The sequence below is a fragment of the Carassius gibelio genome, chromosome A1 (genome assembly GCF_023724105.1).
Source record: "Carassius gibelio isolate Cgi1373 ecotype wild population from Czech Republic chromosome A1, carGib1.2-hapl.c, whole genome shotgun sequence".
In the NCBI taxonomy this organism is placed as follows: domain Eukaryota; kingdom Metazoa; phylum Chordata; class Actinopteri; order Cypriniformes; family Cyprinidae; genus Carassius; species Carassius gibelio.
The window spans coordinates 5,817,394-5,838,938 of record NC_068371.1 but is presented as its reverse complement, the minus strand read 5'-3'; the positions used below and the strand labels follow the sequence as shown (position 1 = coordinate 5,838,938).

Here is a 21,545-nt window from a genome sequence, read left to right as displayed (position 1 = left end):
TGAATGTGTCTGAGTGCATTGGGTGTTAAAATGCTTTGGACAGATAAAGAGTGATATTAAAGCCCTGCTATCTTCAATGTTGGCTCCATGCACAACACACACACACACACACACACACACACACACACACACACACACACACACACACACACACACACATAAATCACAAGTGTGTCCAGGCATGAAGTGCTGTCCTGACTGTGAAAGCAGATTCTCAAACATGGTTACACAAAACCACTTAAATAAATTATACACAATGAAATATATATTTTGATTACTTTTATCTCTACTGACATTGGAAATATTAGGTTAAGAATTCAGAATTACACTTATGTAGTAAAAAAATGTTTTTTTTTTTTTTTTGTTTTTGTTTTTTTAAATGAATCAACACATTTATAACCAAACAGTACTTTGCATCTGCTTGGTTGCTAATTCTAAATTTTACTGCTTGATCAATATGTTTGACATTTAAATTTTTTTTTTATGTACTTATTAATTTCTGTCTTTTAATAAATACATAAATGTATATGTGTGTGTGTGTGTGTGTGTGTGTGTATACAGTACAGACCAAAAGTTTGGTCACACCTTCTCATTCAAAGAGTTTTCTTTATTTTTATGTCTATGAAAATTGTAGAGTCACACTGAAGGCATCAAGGGCTATTTGACCAAGAAGGAGAGTGATGGGGAGCTGCGCCAGATGACCTGGCCTCCACAGTCACCGGACCTGAACCCAATCCAGATGGTTTAGGGGTGAGCTGGACCGCAGACAGAAGGCAAAAGGGCCAACAAGTGCTAAGCATCTCTCGGTGAACTCCTTCAAGACTGTTGGAAGACCATTTCAGGTGACTACCTCTTGAAGCTCATCAAGAGAATGCCAAGAGTGTGCAAAGCCGTAATCAAAGCAAAAGGTGGCTACTTCCACATGTGTTAATTCATAGTTTTGATGCCTTCAGTGTGAATCTACAATTTTCATAGTCATGAAAATAAAGAAAACTCTTTGAATGAGAAGGTGTGTCCAAACTTTTGGTCTGTACTGTATATATATGTGTGTGTGTGTGTGTGTGTGTGTGTGTGTGTGTGTGTGTGTGTGTGTGTGTGTGTGTGTGTTTCTTTCCTTTTTTAAATTTTTATTTTGAGGAGTATAAGGCTCTCTGAGTTACATCAGGCTATTAAGGTAAAGCGTTTCTGTAGGTCCGTACGAAACCTTTGTCCTCTACCACTGATTGAGTAATGTCTGCTAGAATCATTTTCCAAGTGATCCTGTTGTTGGTTCACTGGAACTTATCTTTAACTTGATAATATAAACAGATCAAGCATTTATTGCACGACTCCCTTGTCTGAGGTTGTGTTAAAATGTGTATTCAAATATGGTCTTGTAAGCAGTGTTGTACTGTTATTACTTATCCACTGAAAAAGTAAAGGATTACTGTTCATTTTTAGGTAACTTAATTACAGTTACTTATGATACTTATAATATTTATCATCTAAAGGTATAAATATTTTAAATATTAGATTTTCTATTGTAAATTCTATATATAATTTACTTAGAACAACGTGATCTGACACTGCTTTATTCAGCAGAATTTTTCTGTAGTTAACGTGTTATTTCTTACAATCATTCCATTGGCTTTTCCCGAAACGATCCTGCCAATCTGAAATGAAAGCGAATAAAATATTCTGAAATATGATATGCATATGAAATATGAAATTTCTCGGGCCAACACTGGCTGGTAATATTGCCTGAGTATAAAAAAAGACTCAGAAACACTAACTGTTATTTCAAACAGAATTGCTTTAAACAATGTTATGTAAGATGGTCCTTAGTCTCTGTACATGTGGCCTTCTTGTCATCTCTCAAAACCGTGCTGGAGAAATTGAAGGTTAACAGAAAGATGGACTTTATTCTAACTGTTTATTTAAGATGGTTACAGCGCTCTGATAACATGTACTGAATGTCTGTGGTTCCAGCTGTGGTTATTGATACTGGCTGGGGTATACAGTATGTTCTGTGTTTTTCTACACAATGCATGTGTTATTTTCTTTCCTTGCTGACTGACATTGGGAACAAGAAAGTTTACAAGTTAAATAATATCTAGTTGACTGTGAAATGAAATGGACAGGACGATATCTTTCCACAACTTCCTTCTTTAGTGATGCTCTTAACACTTTTTTGGGTTTGTTTGTGTGTATGTTTTGTCTCAGTCATGTCAGCTGTGTTTTCCTGGTATCTAATATGAGTTTATCTGGAAAAACAGCTGTGAGACTGAAGATACTGTAGTCTATTATTGACCACTTTACCACGGTTCAGTGATAAGTCAGCTGTCTAACACTGCTATTGTGAGCCAGAATATCATTTTTGTTGGTGTGCTATTTTGACTGGCCAGCAAGCAATCACCCAGAACTCTTCAGCAACCGTATAGCATTGTGCCAAAACCATTCTGGACACTTAAACAAGCACATAGCAATGCAAAAGTTTAGTTTCTCATTTTGTCCTTAATGTTTATAATTGTTTTGACTGCATAAGGCAGAGAAAAGTTGTGCATTTTATTGTGTTTTAATCTTTCAAAGTTAAATTTTGAATCATTTTGTCATAAATGACAGGAGATGCTACTTCAAGATCTTTAGTATTTAGCATGAGCAAAGATGGAAACTTTCTGAATATTTAATAATTTGGTGAAACCATTCAAAATTTGGGGTTAAATAAGAGTCTTATTCTCACCAAGGCTGCATTTAAAAGTAACACAAACAAAAGAACAGCATGAAATAGAAACATTTTGTAACATTATAATGTATTTACTGTCAGTTTCTTAGTAATTTAATGCATCCTTGTGGAATAAAATTAAAAAATAATTTGAATTAAAAAAAAAAATTATTGACCCTAAATTTTTGGAATGGTAGTGTGCAAAAACAAATAAATAATAATAATAATCATAATAATACGATGTCACCATGTTTGTGTTCATAAAGTGTATTACGCACTCTCCAGAAGAACTGTGAACTCGGTGAACATGCATTTGGCTGGATTATCACATTAATCTGTGCAGATTTGAGTGAGCTTTTAATCTCCCATTTTGAGTTAAGACCAATCTTAGTGATGTCATATCATCAGCATTTTCCCTCTCTCTCATCCACAGTGTAATTTTAACGGTCAAATTTTGTAAACAAATGTTTATAGGTTAACAGTAAATTCCCATACAATATATGGGGAAAATTGTAAAAGATCAACCAGACAGTTCATGTAATTTTACAGTAAAATCCTGTTAATTGTACAGCTTTTAGAAGTAAAAACTAAATTGTAAACTGATATTCCCAAAATTCCCTGTGTGACACTCCTGAAAGTGTTTTGTTTAAATAATAAAGTTTTTAAATAGTTTGTGTTATCAGTTATGTACATTTGATATTGTTACATTTTCTGTTGTTTAATGAAAGTTTATTGCATTATTTAAGTATTGTGTGTGTTACCATGATGGTGTTTGCATGAATGACTCTTTGCACCTTCCATAAATTAGTATTTACTTCTGCTTGTGATGTCTGATGATGAGCTTTGATTCTTCATGTGGCTTTCTCTTTTACCATTATGATGGTGGTTGTCAGTATGTTAAAAGCACAAATCAGATTTGAAGTAGTATGTGTTGTTGAACTTACTGGTTACATTCTAATGTTATTGATTGTAATTTACAGTTTTATACAGTAAAATTTGCAGGTTTTAACAGTAAATGTGTTTACAGGTTATTATTAATTATTCTGGAACCACAGCTGCCAGAATTATTTTGTAAAAACTACAGATTTTTTTTTTTTTCTTACAAGGCAGGTTTAAAATTACACAGAGAGACCCCTCTTTGTCTTAAAACTTTTTGGCTGCTTAGCAACCTTTCATTCTGATACACACAGAAGGGCCCCTTATTTCTACAGAAGTTGTAGCCAGGAGGGCATAATCTGCCCACCCATACACACACACACACAGATACATTCTTAGTCAGCAGCATTTGCCCTGAAAACCCCAACAGCCTTCAACAGTGTGTTTAATGCAGATCTTTTTTAGATTTGACTGTTTGTATGTGATGCTCGTGTGTGTCGCAGAGTAGAAAGAATGGTCCCTGCTATTGCGTCTGCATGGAGGGTTTTGGGTAAGAGGAGAAAAATGCATTCCAGGGCTGCCTGAGAAAAGTAACTGGCTCTCTTACACACACACACACACACACATACACACACACACACAATTCTGGTTGGTTACTGCAGCACAGTTAGGCTGAAGCTGAAGACAGAGGGGAGGGGTCTCTCTCTCTCTCTGAGTCTCCGCTCAGACAGAAACTGCTCTCTTGCAGTGCTTCTGTTAGCATGATCACATGAAACAGGACGTTCTGTCCGGGACAGACTTACCTGTGGAAAGTGTGTGTTTTAAAAAGATGAAATACACTCTAGGATTGATTCAAAAACAGTGGAAATGCAGGTAAGTGTGTCATTTTAAAATCATTATTTGTGTAGTTGCTTGAGAGAACTTTCCTTCAGCTGTATATATATATATGAGAGGGATGTTTGTTTCAAGTCAGCTGGGGTTGGTAGCTTGTTTGTATTGCAATCTGTTATACTTCGCATCATATGTATTTGTGTGGTGCCACACTATTTCCATGTATAGTTATGTTATGTAATGTTCATTTGTTTGTGCATGTGATGCTGGTATTGATAATTGTGTTCTTTGAATCTGAATCACTGCGGTAAAATGATGTAGGTATTAGAGCACGTCCTCTTTTTGGATGCTTTCCAGCGTTCTCTTTGACATGACCAGAGTGATCTATTGATCTGTTTATGCTTGTTACCTTGCCAGCTTTACATGTATCAGCACCAAAGTCAGAATGCTCCAGAAACCATCGCTGCTTATAGAGGGACGTGACTCTGTGTGTGTTTTAAGGTTATTTGCTATAGTGAGCATATGCACCTGCCACTATACCTTACCTAACCTAGCCTAATGAGATTCAGAACCACATTGTTGCTCTTAATTGAGCTGTTAATGTTGACAGTTCTTTTACTGGAGTACTACAAAAATAATGTTTGGAGTCAGTCAGGTTAGGAGTGATCTGTAGAGGCTTGTGGGTATTTTGGTATCGCAGACACTGCTAATGACAAAGTAGACAGCTCATCTCTATGGCAACTGTTTGGTTCTGAAAGCAGCGTTTGGTACCCGAGAGAAATCCAGAAAAATTGATGGTGCCTTTACCTGTTTGAGAGGATTCGGAGTGAAACTTTATCAATGAGTTAATAGAGATGGCTTAAAAAATCGCTTGTTTTTCTGTGAAACTGTCTCAAGATTAAAATTATAGTTATAATGAGACTCGAAATTTATCAGACACAATAACGTCAAATGAGCACAATCAGACTTTCAGTTTTGTCAGTATATTGCAATTAAATTGTAGGTATAGTTTAATGTTTGATTCTGAATGTAGTTCTTATTTTCTATTTGTTCTCTGTGCTAAAATAAATGTAAGTATGTGATAAAAAATCAAATTGTCTCAGAAATCCCATTAGATTGAGCTGAATTTAGCAAAAAAAAAGTTAATTTGTTGCCTCAGATTTAATGATAAAAATGATTAGGTATGGTTAGAAGAATTAGTCATTTCACATGTATAAATTAGCTGACAAAACTATGTGCGTGCAATAACATATATTTGAATCAATTTTGTGCATTGACATAAATTAAAATGCTTTTTTCATGGCCGTTCTCATGTATTGAAGCAGGTCATCTTCCTTATTAAGATGAACATTATGTGTGGTTGCATATTTAGTTTTTAGTTTCTACATGGCATAATTACAGCTCACAAACTACCGCACTTTGCATATCTGAGCATTTGTGCAAATAAACAAGATACAGTATTTTATTTTGTGGAATAAACCAACATATGATATTTCATGTGAATGTTTACAGATAGATGGTTATTCTTTTGAAGATAATATGACAAATAAATAGGTTTGCTTTAGGGATACCATTATTATGCTTGCCAGAAATACTAAATCAATATCAACTGAACCTTTGACTTTTAGTTCAGTAATGATTGCCTATAAGAATGCAAGCACCAGTAGATCTGTAGCTCTTTCTTAATGTATTTAAAATGTAGTATAATCAAATTAGGGCCTAAGCAGAGTTGTGGAAATCTGGACTTGTTGTTAATTTATTAGAATAAGCCTATGAGATCAGTTTTGACACCAAGTGCTACTATGGGAAATAAACACCATTTCAACCACTATATCTCCAGCCTGCTAATGCTCAACTATGTAGTGTAATTACACAGAATGGAGACAGAGGCGCAAATAATAGCACTCATTCTATATCTATATTTAATTATATAGTTTAAAGAGGAAACTGTTATTTTAATATTCAATATACAAAATTACTCATTGTTTAAATAGGTTTATTAGTATTGATATGCTTGTGCAATCCTACCAGACTGTTATCAGAATGCATACACATCACAAATGTCATGTGCAAAGTCCTTGTAGTCCCGAGTTTGTGCTGTTTGGCAAAAAAATGTTCTAATAGAATAGCTTTAGTCCTCACTCTACGACTATGTTTACTCTGCGTCTATGTCTGAGCAGGGCACTTAGACAGGTGTCTGGTAGAAAGAGAGACCTCGCTTCCGTCGTTTGGCCTTGAGACTATTTTTAACACTTATATTTGAGGCGGGAAGAAGAATGTTAAAGAATTGCCTATATAATTTAAGTTTCCGAAATGTGTAGTTTCTGAATGAAATATTTGACATTTTATTAGGGTTTTGTGTTTTTGTGCATGAGTAATTGTTAACAGGGGAAGTAGATGAGAGTGCTGTTATGAGGAGACAGAGAGAGAGACCAGAATGAAAACTGAGACGCTGTTGCATAATCACACCAAGTATCTAGGAAAGAATGACATTTATATGGAGGTGTAACTGGCCATCTTAATAATTTATGTTATTTATTCTAGTCATCATTCTGTGGGCTTTTTGCACAGACTTCAGTCATATGTGGATATTAATGGTAAGGCAGAGGATGCAAAAATAAGGAAATGCATTTTGTCTAATTTTTAATATGGCCAAAATAGTTGCAATGCAAAGAGCTTTGTCAATGAATGCTTGGTGGTTTAAGAGGACATACCAGCCTTTTGTCCTCACATGCTGAAATATTTTTGTTCTAGGTCATCAACGTAATTCCTTGTTAATGGGAATACTCAGCTAATTACTAAAAACCGTGTTACAGAATGGCTGCAGTTCACAAATTATGAATAATAACCTGGGGAATTATGCAGGTGCTAAATGTGAAATTATGCTAAATGTTCTGCGCAGAAATTTGATCAGATGTTCTGTAATGTTATAGAGGTGTTGTCATTTTAGTTTGGGAAAAGCTACTGTATTTTGTTTCACACTGAAAAAGAAACACTAACTCTTTGGAAGGTCATACTGAAACTTAAGTCCTGGGATTTTGGATACCGAAATGGCTCAGTATCGATTATATGAGTTCATGGGCATCTTCTGTTGGGCCCTATAGGCGTGTTCTACTCAGTGCAGTCCTAGAACATTACATTCATTCTCTGGATCATTCTGTCAGGGAAAGAAGCATTAGCCACTCTTCACTTTTCACCCAGAGGGCCAGTGGGCGGACTAGAGAAAGATAGCTGGGTTGATGTCAGTCATTCACTGGTGTGATGATGCCATAAAGCACCATTCTGATTCAAAAGCATGTGCTACTTCACATTTTGAAAGCAGGTTCTAGAAAAATGTACATCTCTACATGCAAATATAAATAGTTTAAAAATATAAAATAATAATACAAAAATAAACACAAATCAATAAAAAATGTATATAACTGTCACCCCCCATTTTTTTATATAGTGCACTATCAAAACTTTAATTATTATAATTCATGAATGCTTTAGAATAAAGACCAAGATAAGGTTGGTTACATTTTAAAGAAGACAATCAGCAGATTATTGCAGAAGTGAAATCATTTTTAAAAAGTTATAGAAGTTTTATATTTAGTGTAAAGAAAACGGACTGTACTAAATGTGTTTGTTTTATGTAATTCTAATTTTACAAAATATTTTTAATCTAAAATTGCTATAAAATTAACACCAATTGCTTAATAAGTTGTTCCAAATTAGAAACTGATATATATATATATTATATATAATGAGGTTACTATTTAAAAAAATGTACGTACCTGAAATAGCCACTGGGTGACCAAACTTCACTGAATTTTTTTGATGCATTTTACCGTCAGTTAAGGAGTTAAATAAATAGAATTACATATAGATCTCACTGTTTGACAGCTTACTCCTGTCTTTTTTCATACACTACTGCACAAACGTTTGGGGTCAGTAAAATGCACTGATTAAAAGTGACAGTAAAGACTTTTACACTGTTACAAAAACAAACAAAACTGTTTCAAATAAATGATGCTATTTTTTATTTGTTTCGTTTTTTTTTTACTATTTTACGATTACTATTTAAAATCCTGAAACAATATATCATGGTTTACACTAAAATATTAAGCAGCACAACTGTTTTCAACATTGATAAAAATAAGAAATGTTTCTCGAGCAGCAAATAAGCATTTTAGAATGATTTCGGAAAATGTATTTTGCAGGATTTGTGTTAACTTTCTAGCAAATTTGCTCATTTAGTTAACATAGACAAATATATATATATATATATATATATATATATATATATATATATATATATATAATTGACTAATATTCTTTAATAGTACTAAAGTATGTTATATAATAGTTTGTTTTTAATTATCTCAGATTTAAATGTGAAGATGACCAGATTGTGTCTCTGTTTTGCATCATAAAGTTTGCTCATCTTGTCCTCTGGAGTGATACGGTGATCTTGTGCCGTCAGCAGCACTCTCATCAATAGTAGCCTTATCTGTCGCATAAGGATGTCTCTAGAAGGTCAGCGGAGGAGAATTTGGCCTGATACTGATTTATTTGCATGTCACTTAGACAATGCAATTCACTGCATCATCATTTGTGATCTTTTTAAAAACTAACCAATGTTACATATATACAGTTGGGATCCACAGCTTAATAACTATATAATAAAGAATTTTATAAATAATGCTCGTATTAATACAGGAGTGTCATGAGATCATGCACCATCCTTCCGACCCGGCTTGATATCAGCCTGTTCCTTGTATTAAAAGATGACTTCTGTTGTGGTCAATGACAGGTTTTTCTGAGCAGAACAATCAGCTTCTTGGTTTGTACCACTCAGCATTTGTCTGTAAACACAAGACCACCATTGTGGCTGTAACTATCACCATCGCCTTGTGTGTGTGTAAGAGAGAATGCCCTGAATATCAAAATAAAAGCCTGCTCCTTTAATTAGATTTGATCTGACCTACATTATCATCCACATTTGATTAAAAAGCGTGACACAGGCTTGATTGTGCAGGTGCACTATCATGTGCATGCCTAAACTATGGGTTTAGGCATGTTAGGCATGTTAAGGCATGTTACACACACACACACACACACACGTTTGTTTTTGTGAAAATTGGGGACATCCCATAGGCGTAATGGTTTTTATACTGTACAAACTGTATATTCTATGACCCTACACCAACCCTACCCCTAACCCTAACCCTCACAGGAAACTTTGTGCATTTTTACTTTCTCCAAAAAACTCATTCTGTATGGTTTATAAGCGTTTTGAAAAATGAGGACATTTCCTTGTATTACCTGTGTCATACCCATGTCATTATAGTGATTTGTGTCCTGATATGACACAAAAACAACAGCACACACACACACACACACACACACATATAAAACAACCCTAACAAATAAACTGAAAATACATTAATGTGTAATGCAAGGCTCAATAACAATATAAAAGAGTTTTTCAAGTTTTGCACCACATTTTCTTACTCTTCTCTCCTTTGACTTTCCCCATATTGAACAGAAGGGAGATAAATTGCCAGTAGGGAGCAGTAATGCTCTTTTTAACCTCCCTAAAAGACAGTACAAGACAATTTCTTTTTATTATAGAATACTAGTCTGACTTATTGCCATCTCATCTAGAGAATTTTCGTTTTCTCCAAATTCAGCATTACAGATGGGTTTGCTTCTATGACTCTGTTTTCCCTGTGTTTATCTCAGGCTCTATTATCCTTAATTATGTAAACCAGTACAAATGATGAGTAGAGAAATGCAACTGACATGCTGTTGTCTTTTCTTGTTTCTTAGAGTCATTAAAAGGGTGTCAGCCAAACAATGGACGTCATCTTCCGAATGATCAATGGAATAGTCTTTCTATGATGAGAAACGCTTTAATCCCTTCTTCTTCGAAGTGGATTATTTCCTGTCCATCAGTGCTGGGTTGGATCTAGCAATGGGGGATATGGTTGTATGATTGTGTCTCCATCCACATTTCTCGTGAAACCACCAACAAACATGTCTGAGCTTCCATCAGCTGCACTTCCAAAGAGGCCTTTGCAGGGATCTCAGCATGGGATGTGTCTCCCGTTACACAGCAGTGAGCAAAGTAACAATGCTTTCACCTCGGAGTCCCCATCATCACCATCATCGACTTCGCTATATGAAAGAGGTGAAACGTCACCAGACTCTATACGTAGCTTGAGTAGTCTGAGCAGTGCCAGAACAGATAGTCCTCTGGATGTGGACATGCCAGAGATGGAGATGGGAAAAGCGAAAGCCAGCAGTGATGATTCAGGCATACAGAGCCCAGAATGCAGACCAGACTACAGTGAGGACAATGACAATTCTGTGTCTGTCTATATGGATGCTACTGAAGACTGTTGGAGTGACAATGACAACCAAAATGTCACTTTGGTGGTAACACAGAAGGTTGGTCAAAGTGATGGTGATGATACATTCTTGTGCTCTTCAGAAAATGGGGGTGATGATGATGATGATGACACTGAAGAGGAAGAGGACACTTTCCTTTCTTTACCCTCAGTAGGATTATTAATGAAGTGCCAAGTTGTTGTTTCTGCTCTGGAAGTCTCCACCAGCTCTGAAGTGCCAAACTGTGTTTTACCTGACATTTCTGAAGGCCAACCAGCAGAAGGGCCTAACATGGTTGTGGTGAATAAAACCCAGAGGGAAGTAGTCTCTGTTGAGCTGTCCTCAGCCATTCGAGAAACTGACAAAGTGAATGAGACAGTGGTGTCCTCTGAATATACTCCCATAACAGATACCAGAATCACAACATCTTCTCGCACATCCATCTCAAAAGCGGACAACCTGCCAAAGAAAACAGCGGAAAAGACCAGTGATCTGGAAGGATGTGTTCTTGCCAAGCCTCCTACAAGGGCTGTTTTGACCAAAGCCACAAAACCTGAGGCGAAGAGGTTCCCCAGGCCAGACCTGAGGAACGTGAAGGCCAAAATCATCTCCAGGGCTGCCTCTGCGCCAAGATCAGCCGATGCCGCAAAAACAAACACTAACGTTAACCAGTCCGCTTCAGGGAGTGTGAGGGTTCATGCTAGTAGGAAGGTGGAGAATAAAGCTGTTGGACAAAACAGCATATCATCATCAAACCATAAAAGAGAGAATGAAACAATGATGGTGGACAATGGCAGTCAAGAGAAAGACGTTAACACTTTATCCTTGCCAACACAAGGGGAAGAAACAATGAAGTCAGAATGTCCTCCTTCAATTGATTTTAAAGGAGAACTTCAACTTGAGAAAGAAGCAGGGGAAGAAAACTCTAAAAGCACCAGCAAGGTCAGTGATTTAGTTTTCCACATATTCCCTTAGGTTCAGTATGAAAGCAATAAAGTACTCGAGGCCTTGCTGTATAGTGACTAATGTTTATTTAAATTTTTACTATTAATAAAATTGTGTTCGTATTCAGTACATTTAGATTTTACATTTCAATAAAATCTGAGGTTTATTTCAGTTTTTACTATTATTAAACCTTTATTTTTTTTACAATAAGAAACATTTTTACATTTAGGCATTCTAATAAAGCATCCTATGACTAGTCAAGTAAGTTATAAATATACCGGGATTCACAGATTTGTGACTTTAACCAGGGGAGACATGCTGACTTTTTATCACCAATGGAAGAAAGTTTGATTAGGAAGTATTCTAGATTTACACCCAGGTTATATGTTACCAGTCAGACCTTTCATGTTGTTTGTGTCCTTTATGCACATATACGTGCAAATTTAGGTATACTCAAACTGAAATGTTCATTTAAACTGACTTATTAATAACAGCTGTGTGATTCCATGTCAATTTTCTCCTTATGAGAAGAACTGCTTCAACCAGTCCAGCTCTATACGTGTTGTCACATGATTGTGCTATGCTGTTATTCAAGCTTAAATGTGTTATTAGGTTGGGTCTAACCAAATGTCAAGAGTAAATGTAGTCCTCAGAAAAGTTTTTAGAAAATAAATACTGTGATTAGAGCACTGATCTATATTATAGATCAGTGGATTAGAGACAAACACAAATACTAATTTGTCATTTCACATCTTGTTTTCTATATCTGTTCACAGTCATACAGCATGTCAAAGTGCTTACGCTATTGTTCATAAATGCTTTTGCATGTTTCTGCTTTACTATTATTGTTAGGTAACTTCCAAGTGGTTTAAATTCCAGTTCCCTCTCTTACTTTCCTGCCTTTTGAACATGAGTGAGATGTTTTTGCCAATAATACTGTCTTGGAGGGAAAAGTACAGAAAGAGGAGGGAAACATTTCTGAGAGGAGTCTGAGTCATATGAACAGTGATTCAGACAACAGAATCTTTCCACAAACTCACTCCATGTGCTTGTCGAGTGTTCAAAAACAAGGGGGAGAAAAGGAAAAGATCTGGGCAGGTCCTGGCATCAGAAGCCCTGAGGGAATAACACAATAGAAGCGTTTTCCCTTTGCTTTTTTTCCTTCTGCGTGTCTTATTTCCCCTCCTTCCTTTCCGCTCCTCCTCCCTCTCCTTCTCTCTCGGTAACGCTGCACATTTTCTGTCTGTTCTGTGGAATGGCTAACACTATGGTTACCCTACAGCGTCCAGAGTTGGGCTCTCTTGCTTGGGATGCTGTCACTAACCAACGACTCTTTCTCCAGACTGTGTCTTCCAAGTTGGGACCATCTCTGGGGACTAATAAGACATCCACCTCTGGACCCCCAGAAACCAGACTGAAGCCCTCTAACCGAGAAACCCGACCCACAGGTAGTCTGGGTCCACTGGGAGGCCGAGTGGTTCAGCCGGCTGGTGAGTTTTGCTTGTTTAACACCCCACATGCACAGAAAAAAATCTCAAAGCATTGTTTAAGGAAGCAGACAGAGTGAACGCTGCAGCGGCAGAGCCGTAGATTTGTTTTGTTCAGTGTAATGTTTCCTGTAAGCTTATACAGATATTGTAGGTGTCATTATTTTAGCAGCATCACTGTGACAATAAAGAAACTGAAATTTGCTGCCTGACGAACATTTTCGAAACAGTTTGCAATGTTGTGGTTTTTAAATGTGTACATGTTGTTTTTATATAAAGTTGATTATAATTTCTCTCAACTACTATACAATTATATATTTATTAATTTACAAATTGCACACCTTTGTTTTTTTACACAATCATTCAAAATATATGTAGATTTTAAGAAGTTGAATTATTCAGAAAGGACACATTCAATTGTTAAAGAACAAGTGACAGTAAAGACATTGATTAAAAGTGACCATAAATATTTCTATTTCTAAATAATTCTGTTATTTTGAACTTTAGATTATTCTACGATTCTTGAAAAAATATTATTACACTTCCCAGAAAAAAAAAAACATTCTAAAATATAGACACTGTTTTCAACAGTGATGAGTAAGAAATGTTTCTTAATCATCAATAGGCTGTTGAAAATCCAGTTTTGCCACAAATTAAAATTTTAAATATTAAAATATAAAACAGGTAGGCTACATTCAATAATAATAATAATATTTCACAATACTGATTTACTTTATTTTTGCATTTAGCATCTAGTAAATGAAGCCTTGGTAAGAAAACACACTTCAAACATTAAAAAACATGACAAAATACCGACCGTATATATAATTACCTAACCCCCAAGGTTTTTTTCTTTTTTCATTGTTTTTTGTAAAAAAATAAAAATAAATAAAAAACAAAAACAAATTAAGACTTTATTTATGACTTACTTTAAAAAGGCTACGTTCACACCGACAGTTTTTGGAATTGAGAACGGTATTTTCTTTACAGGTGTGAAGTCTCGAAATGTCCTGTTCGCACAGCAGCTTACAGTTGTGGTTAACAGCAACAGCTGCGAATGGAACAGCTACGTTGACCGGAAGTAAGCTAAGCAACCGTAAACCAGACGGCGCAACGCAACATGAGTAGCTTTCAGTTATTTATTGAAGTACAAATTTAATTTTAAAAAGCCAGAGAATGATTACTTTTGACATTAAATTATAATCTATTGTCAGAAGAAGAGTTTTTTTTTTTTTTTTTTTACTGTAATATGTTAATAAATCTAAAAACCAAGATTTACCGTCAAAAGCAAAATTTGCCTTTTCATCTCGATAATGCTGGTATTCTTCTTTGTTAAAAGTCCACTGTCTGTATGAACGTGCAGCGGCAGTCAAGCATTAAAAGTTACCATAGCAACCGTGACCAAAGTAAAATCAAAGTTAAGGTGCCGTCCATAAAACTGAAAGTCGTATCACTTTCTGATAAGATAAGAGTCCAGTCGAGCCGCGAGTTATTTTCGTTAAATCTCCATTTAACCGACAGCAGCTTTTAAATTTGAGTGGAGAGCGGAGCATTTGAATCGCGCGCAGAACACACAGCTGACGGAACGGCTCCGGTAGAACACCGACGGGCTCTAAACGTTCAGATGACACGCAGCTCATTTCTCTGTCCCTTTATTTTACCGAAAACACACGTTAGACATGCGTATGTGCGACAGAGCGGCTCGCTCTCGCGATGTACAACTAGTTGTCCAATCCGGTTCCGTTCACACGGTGCGTGTCTTCCGAGAATGAGTTTTTGAGTGCTGAAAATTTAGGGGTGTGAGTTTGGTTACAGAATGCGGTTTGTCACGCCGGTAAATATCCAAACTGTGTGTATTCATAACCTATTAAGGATTCAAATACAGGACTGACAACCGTATTCTACTGCTGTGTGAATGTGGCCTTAATGTATGCAAAAAAGAGGTTTTGTCAGATTTAACTTCTTTTATTTTTTCCCCTAACACGTCAAATATATATATATATATCCCTCCCTCCATCCTGTCAGATATGTCTGTCCATTCATTTTGTGTGTGCAGCCTAAGGCAGTTTTCATGTTCTGGTCAGAAAAATACATGTCTTATTGTACTCACTATGTGTGTGCCTGACTACACTTTTGAAAAGTTTTGGGCTATCCTGTAACTTAACCTTCCTCTGTGAGATACCCTTTCTTTCTCCGTTTCTTTCGTGTGTTTGCTCTTTCTTTAATTACAAGGTGATGCAGGGATATGTTTGGGTGAATGTGGTTTCAGGGGCCATATTCTACATGTCTTTATATTAACACTTTCATTGGTTTGAATTATAACTTTTCCTTTTGTCTTTCAGGTATTCCCAGGATGCGAAGCACAGACAGGACCGCAGTGCCCTGCAGCCCCTCTTCTGTTTCCAGCCCATCTTGTAAGGGTCCTCAGAGAGCTGCCTCTTCCAAACTGCCTGTCAAAGGCCTACCCACAAGCCCCAGCTCCTCATCACTGGGAAGTACAGTCAGCGAAAACAACAATATTGCTGTAAACAAAGGTGCGTGTCTGTGAAGAGTTCAAGTCACCATCTTAATCTCAAGGGTTTTAAGTGCATACTTGAAAACCTCCTTGTCCCAAACTACTGTACATGCTTTCCATTTTCACATGCTGAATAAATCAATTTTTTAATCAGTAATTTGAAGAAACAATAAACAAGATACATTTACTTGAGTTGCAGATGAAACATGAATATGATAATCAGGCATTGCCATATTCATATAATATATAGTACTTTGGTTTCTCACACTTTCTGTTTGAGCCTTAATGAAATCTTGAGAGCTCCGACTGCCCTCATTCCTTTCCTCAGGTCAAAGGTCACATCTGCTCTGAGTTTAGCAGTGACTGTGAACAAGTCATATACAATGCAACCTCTGCCATTCACAAAGCTTGTAGACATTAATCACAGCATCCTCTGCATTACACACTCTCAGTTTATTCCCACCCTTTCCTGATGTCCCACAAATTCAAATATAATCAAGATAGCCACTGAGTTGCCATGGTAACTTGGAGCAATGAGATCTAGTTTCAGTAGGAATGCATGTGAATGTGTTTGGCTAGTGACTTAACCAGGGTTTCAAAGGAAATTCACAACAAATTACAGTACTCATGTTGTTGTGTGATTAATTGCTTGGCTTTGTGAGTTAGCTTTTGTTAATAGCATTTTCATGGACATTGAATCATTTGAAGAATTAACAAATTGGGTCTTTATTTGAGTTCCTTAATAGGTGGCATGTTTTTGCACATAGATACATTGTTTTATTGTATTTTAATTTTGTTTACCTGAGAAGAATTTAAACATAAACTTAAAAACAAATATTAATACATAGAAAGTTAAAAAATAAAAAAGGTCTTTATTTGAGTTCCTTAATGGGTGGCATGTTTTTGCACATAGATATTTAATTTAATTTAATTTTATTTAATTTTATTTGTGTTTACATGAGAAGAATTTAACTTTTTAACTTAAAAACAAATATTAATACATTTAATAATAAAAAGGACATAGTACATTTATATTCAAGACATATTTTCTGAAAACAAAACTTAATACCTTATGCAATTTTGCCTCTTATGTAAATGTTTAATTTTGTGGACGTATTGAAATTTAAAACAAGGCAAAATACTAATTAAGAATAATGCTTTATTGTATTGTTGTTTTATGATGTGATGTGATGATTTCTCTTTAATCAGTTCCGGCTGAAGGGATAAAGATTGAGGATAAGTCTATCAAACAATCACCGCCATTCCAGATTCAAGGAAAGTCTGTAGTTAGCAAACCTGTATCAGGTCACCGCAACAGAGCAAGCTCCACGCCGTCTAAACCAGTGACAGGTGAGAGAAACATGCATGTTGAGTTTAGTACCTTCTAATCTCACTAATTCTCTCTAACACCAACACTTTGTTTCATATATGTATCAGTCCACGTTCATTATTTGTTATTTACACATCAAAACAGCCTCAACTATATTCATTAATCAGTGGGCAAGTTCTGATTGTCTTAAGCTAATGACTGCATGATGTCATTTTAGTTCAGAACCACAATCTGATTACTGCCATATACCCCTCGTAATAGGTTAGATTAGATCTTTTAATATGGAAATCAAATCAAAACATTGTTTAAAACATCCTTAAAAAGAGATAAAAACTTACTCTAGAAGCAAACTTGCCATACAACGTTAAGATGCTTTTGAGAAAATATACCTTGGATATATAACTGTATGTCACGCGGATTAAAAAAATCACTTATTTTTTACGTTTTGGTTTCAGCACTAGTGCAACAAATTCTCTGAAAACAATTAAAACATAATCACAAATATTCTTATTATACATTACCAATGAAAGGTTTGGGGTCAGTAAGATGTTTTTGGAAGAAATTAATGCTTTTATTGAGCAAACACATTAAATTGATCAAAGGTGACGGTAAAGACATTTATAATGTAAAATATATATATATATCTATTTGAATTAGATGATGTTCTTTTAAATGTTATATTTATAATAGAATCCTGAAAAAATGTATCACGACTTCCACAAAAATACTAAGCAGCACAACTATTGATAATAATAAGAAATCAGCATATTCAAATGATTTCTGAAGGGTCATGTGACACTGAAGACTGTAAATACATTCAAAATATATTAGAAAACAGTTATTAGAAATTGTAATAATAGTTGACAATATTAATGCTGTTAACATATGATTTTATCAAATAGATGCACCCTGGGGAGCATAAGAGGCTTCTTTCAAAAGCATAAAAACTAACTGACTCCAAACTTTTGAATGTAGTATATTATGCACAAAATAAGTCAAGATATTCCTTAAAAACATGATTTTTTTGCAGTGCAGCTAAAGATTGCATGATTGATTGTTTAAAGTGAATACTGATTGACTTGCTAATTGCTTTGAGTCATTCATCAGCGTTCTTTCTGCCCCCCACTGCCATTAAAACACTCTTGCACATACAGCCTCTACAGTACATCTGACTCAGTCACTGAAACCCACCACTGTGCAGTCTGTTAGCATGAAGTTTGATTTCTTCTGCACTGTTTCATTAGGGCTGAAGGCCCCAGCTGTGACCAGCCACATTACAGCTAAGACTAGCCAGAATCCTTTGCAACGCAGTGGATCTGCACGATTTATTCGCTCATCATCAGTAGCAGGTAAGGAGAGAATGAATTTGATTGTGTGTGTCTGTATCCATACTGCACACTCTACCTCTGCTGCATCATCAAAAGTAGCCTGTTTGCGTCCGTGCTGTCACTTTTAATCATCGCCTTTTCATGTGTCTTGAAGCAAACTCCCAAAGCTTTGTGGTGTGTTCTGTATATGTAATGTGAAGAAGGTTTAATTGTGGGTTTAATTCACTCACTGTGCTACATTTTGGAAATAGTTAGGTGATTAAGCAAAACAAAAACATGACCTTGGAAATAATGTTTATTGAATGACTGAACAGTGGAATCCTCTGTATCTGTGCTTTATGCATTTCTCTCACACACATATGATACAGCAGCAAGAAAAACTGTGAATCCATTGGAAGGACACATATATAGTTTTTAATATTCATATATGAAAGTAAGTGAATGGAATAATTTATTGTCTGGTAGAGGAAGGAAGTTTCATGAGCAAGAGGACATTTTATTCATTTTTATATATGTTTTAAATGATTATAGAGTGCTCTAGATATACCAATTCCCTTGATTTATTGTAAACCTTATAGCACCCTATAGTGTGGCTTTCTCTGTAGTGTTTCGTTCTTGAAAATAAATGTCACAGACTTCCTCAAGCCAAAATTCTAGTCACATTCACAACAAGTTTACCCAACCAATGCTCATTTCTTGGTATTTCTGGCCTTTCTGTCTTGTTATACTTAAAAACAACTTGACTTTAACAGAATTTTACCCTCAAGCACCACCTCCACCCCATGACTGTTGCTAATTTATATTACCATGCAGCTGTTGGCCTAGTGGTGAATAAGGAAGCACAATAGTGTCAGGACACAGCCGTTCATGTGCTGCTTGACGTCTCTCTATTCAACAATGTCACTCATCAGTATTCCGATGCGCTTGCTTCTCTCTCTCTCTCTCTCTCTCTCTCTCTCTCAGTTTATTTCTTTATCCAACAAAGGCATCCATTCAGGAAGCCTGCTGCTTGGAAGATACATACATGTTAAATAGATGTCTGAGAGAAGGGGTCTAAAAGAGGGAAGGAAGAAGAAAAAAAGGAAGATAAGATTAGGAAATAATAAGGGCTTTAATCTATGAAATATGAAAAATGACAAAATAATTCTGAGAGAATGTAGGATTTCATTGTTTAAGTATTCAATACATTTAATTAGTTAAAGGAATACTTCACCAACAGATTACAATTCTGTCATCATTTTCTCACCCATGTGCCATTGCAGACTTTATGGCCTTATTTTTAATGTGTATTTTTACTTTATTTTTAACATATATTTTGAAATGTTTATTATGCCCACATAATAAAAGTCAGTGGGGGCCAACGTTGGACTCCATTAGCTTTCATTGTTTGGTGAAATTCTGTTCAAGTCATCTAAGCATCCTTTAAAATAGATTATATAGTAAGATTTTTTTTCAGAGAATATATCTTGAATTACATTTTTTCTTTCCTCAGTGGTCTTTTCTTGTTGTAATTAAGCAAAATCCTCACCAAACTGTCACATTTAAATCACTTAAAATGAAAATCTTTGCTACACTTAATACATTTTGTTTTAATAAAGTTTAGATGTATTATTCAAAACTAAAACACTGATTAAGAAATAATTTTTTTTGCAGTGTAATTGTAAATCACAAGCTCTTATCTTCAGATGCTGCATCTTCCATCCTCATACCACATTCATACCCATACTGTAGCTGAGAGAGAGGGAGTGAGAGAACAACTGTGCAAACTCCCTCCCCTTCCATCTTACGTTGCCTCTGTCCCTCCATCCCCCCTTCTGAGTGCACGAGTGTGTGTCAAGCTGCAGAGAGCTTGGCTTTATGTGTGTGTGTGTGCATGTGCAACACACATAAAGGATTAGTGTGTGCACATTTGCGAGAGAGAGAGAGAGAGAGAGAGAGAGAGGAGGAGGAGAATATATGAGACACTGGCTGGTTCAGCATCCAAGAGGATACCGCTGAACCGAGTGGCTGTTCCCTCAAGAGCTACACATTCTGTAGCAGTAGCAGTATTTTTAGCATTTTTTGAGAGATTTGAAGATTTAAAAATAGCAACATTGACATTTTCTTCTTATTTTTTGCTTATATTTTTTTCCCTACTTCATATTTGGAATTTTCCCTCACACTCTAAGAAGACGTTAGCATTGGAATGTGGCAAGAGGTCAGAAACGTTTTATTTTAATATTTATGTATTTTTACGAAATTTCTTGATTTTTTCCCCCCCCTATATTTTGTGGAGGATTTACTCTCCCCCATTTGGACGTTGAAGGTCATGTTATGGTCTCCGAGACTTTCCCTTTCAAACTTCCACGTGAAGCTCACGGCAAAGGGACTATTCCGCAATCTCCAGCTACTGCCGGGATGTAAAAAGACCACGGTGGTGTTCCATGCAGGTTGGGAAACCTCTCCTCTCCCTTCCTCCATCTCTCAATTTCTCCCTTCATCTCTCTCTCACCATACGCCCCTCCCCCTCCCATTTCTCTCTTTTTGACACCCGTCTCTCCATAGTAACCGTTGTTCCATCCGTGCTTTGAAGACCGTGTGGCAGCCTTCACTACTGGTTCTTTTTACAGAAGATGCTTACAAAGAACTGTGTGTGTCTGTGGGTTTGCGTGTGTGTAATGTAGTGAAAGGCCGTTTGTGTGATCTTTAGTGAGTGATGCCCGTGCCAGAGGGCACCATGTGCAGTGCCATAAATAGAAACTTCTTGCTGTGTTTTGAATATATTTATCAGTGCTATGTCTGCATCCTTAAAGTAATACGTAAACAACATATTTATTAAGTGTTTACATAAACAAGTGGAACCATATTCTGTATTGATATACTGATTTTTGCGCTGGGAGTAAATAAAATGGAGATTGATGTAATAGTGTGTGTGTGTGTGTGTGTGTGTGCGTGTGTATCAAGACAGGAAAGGCATGGATGCTAGGATGTGTGTTTCATATCTGAATTCAAATGTGACCCAGTTATGTTCCTAAATATTTCTCTCTTCAACACCAGTGGTATAGGTTTGGTAGTCACAAACTTCACCTGCATCTAATGGTAGATACAGTGAATAAAATCCTGAATATTCTTGATACATATACATTCAGAGTGCAGCATCTCCCTATAGTTGTCTCCA

At 36.0% G+C, this 21,545-nt stretch overlaps 1 protein-coding gene across 1 annotated transcript in view; it reads left to right on the top strand.

Annotated features, from left to right (window-relative positions):
- The first annotated feature begins 4,303 nt into the window (after window positions 1-4,303).
- Window positions 4,304-21,545, top strand: part of LOC127968862 (microtubule-associated tumor suppressor 1 homolog) — a 34,092-nt gene continuing 16,850 nt past the window's right edge. Inside the window, exons 1-6 of the mRNA XM_052570275.1 lie at window positions 4,304-4,450; window positions 10,223-11,725; window positions 13,071-13,218; window positions 15,558-15,749; window positions 16,940-17,080; window positions 18,305-18,409. Coding sequence (XP_052426235.1) covers window positions 10,385-11,725; window positions 13,071-13,218; window positions 15,558-15,749; window positions 16,940-17,080; window positions 18,305-18,409 — 1,927 coding nt within the window. The 5' untranslated portion in view covers window positions 4,304-4,450; window positions 10,223-10,384. The remainder of the gene's footprint in view (window positions 4,451-10,222; window positions 11,726-13,070; window positions 13,219-15,557; window positions 15,750-16,939; window positions 17,081-18,304; window positions 18,410-21,545) is intronic.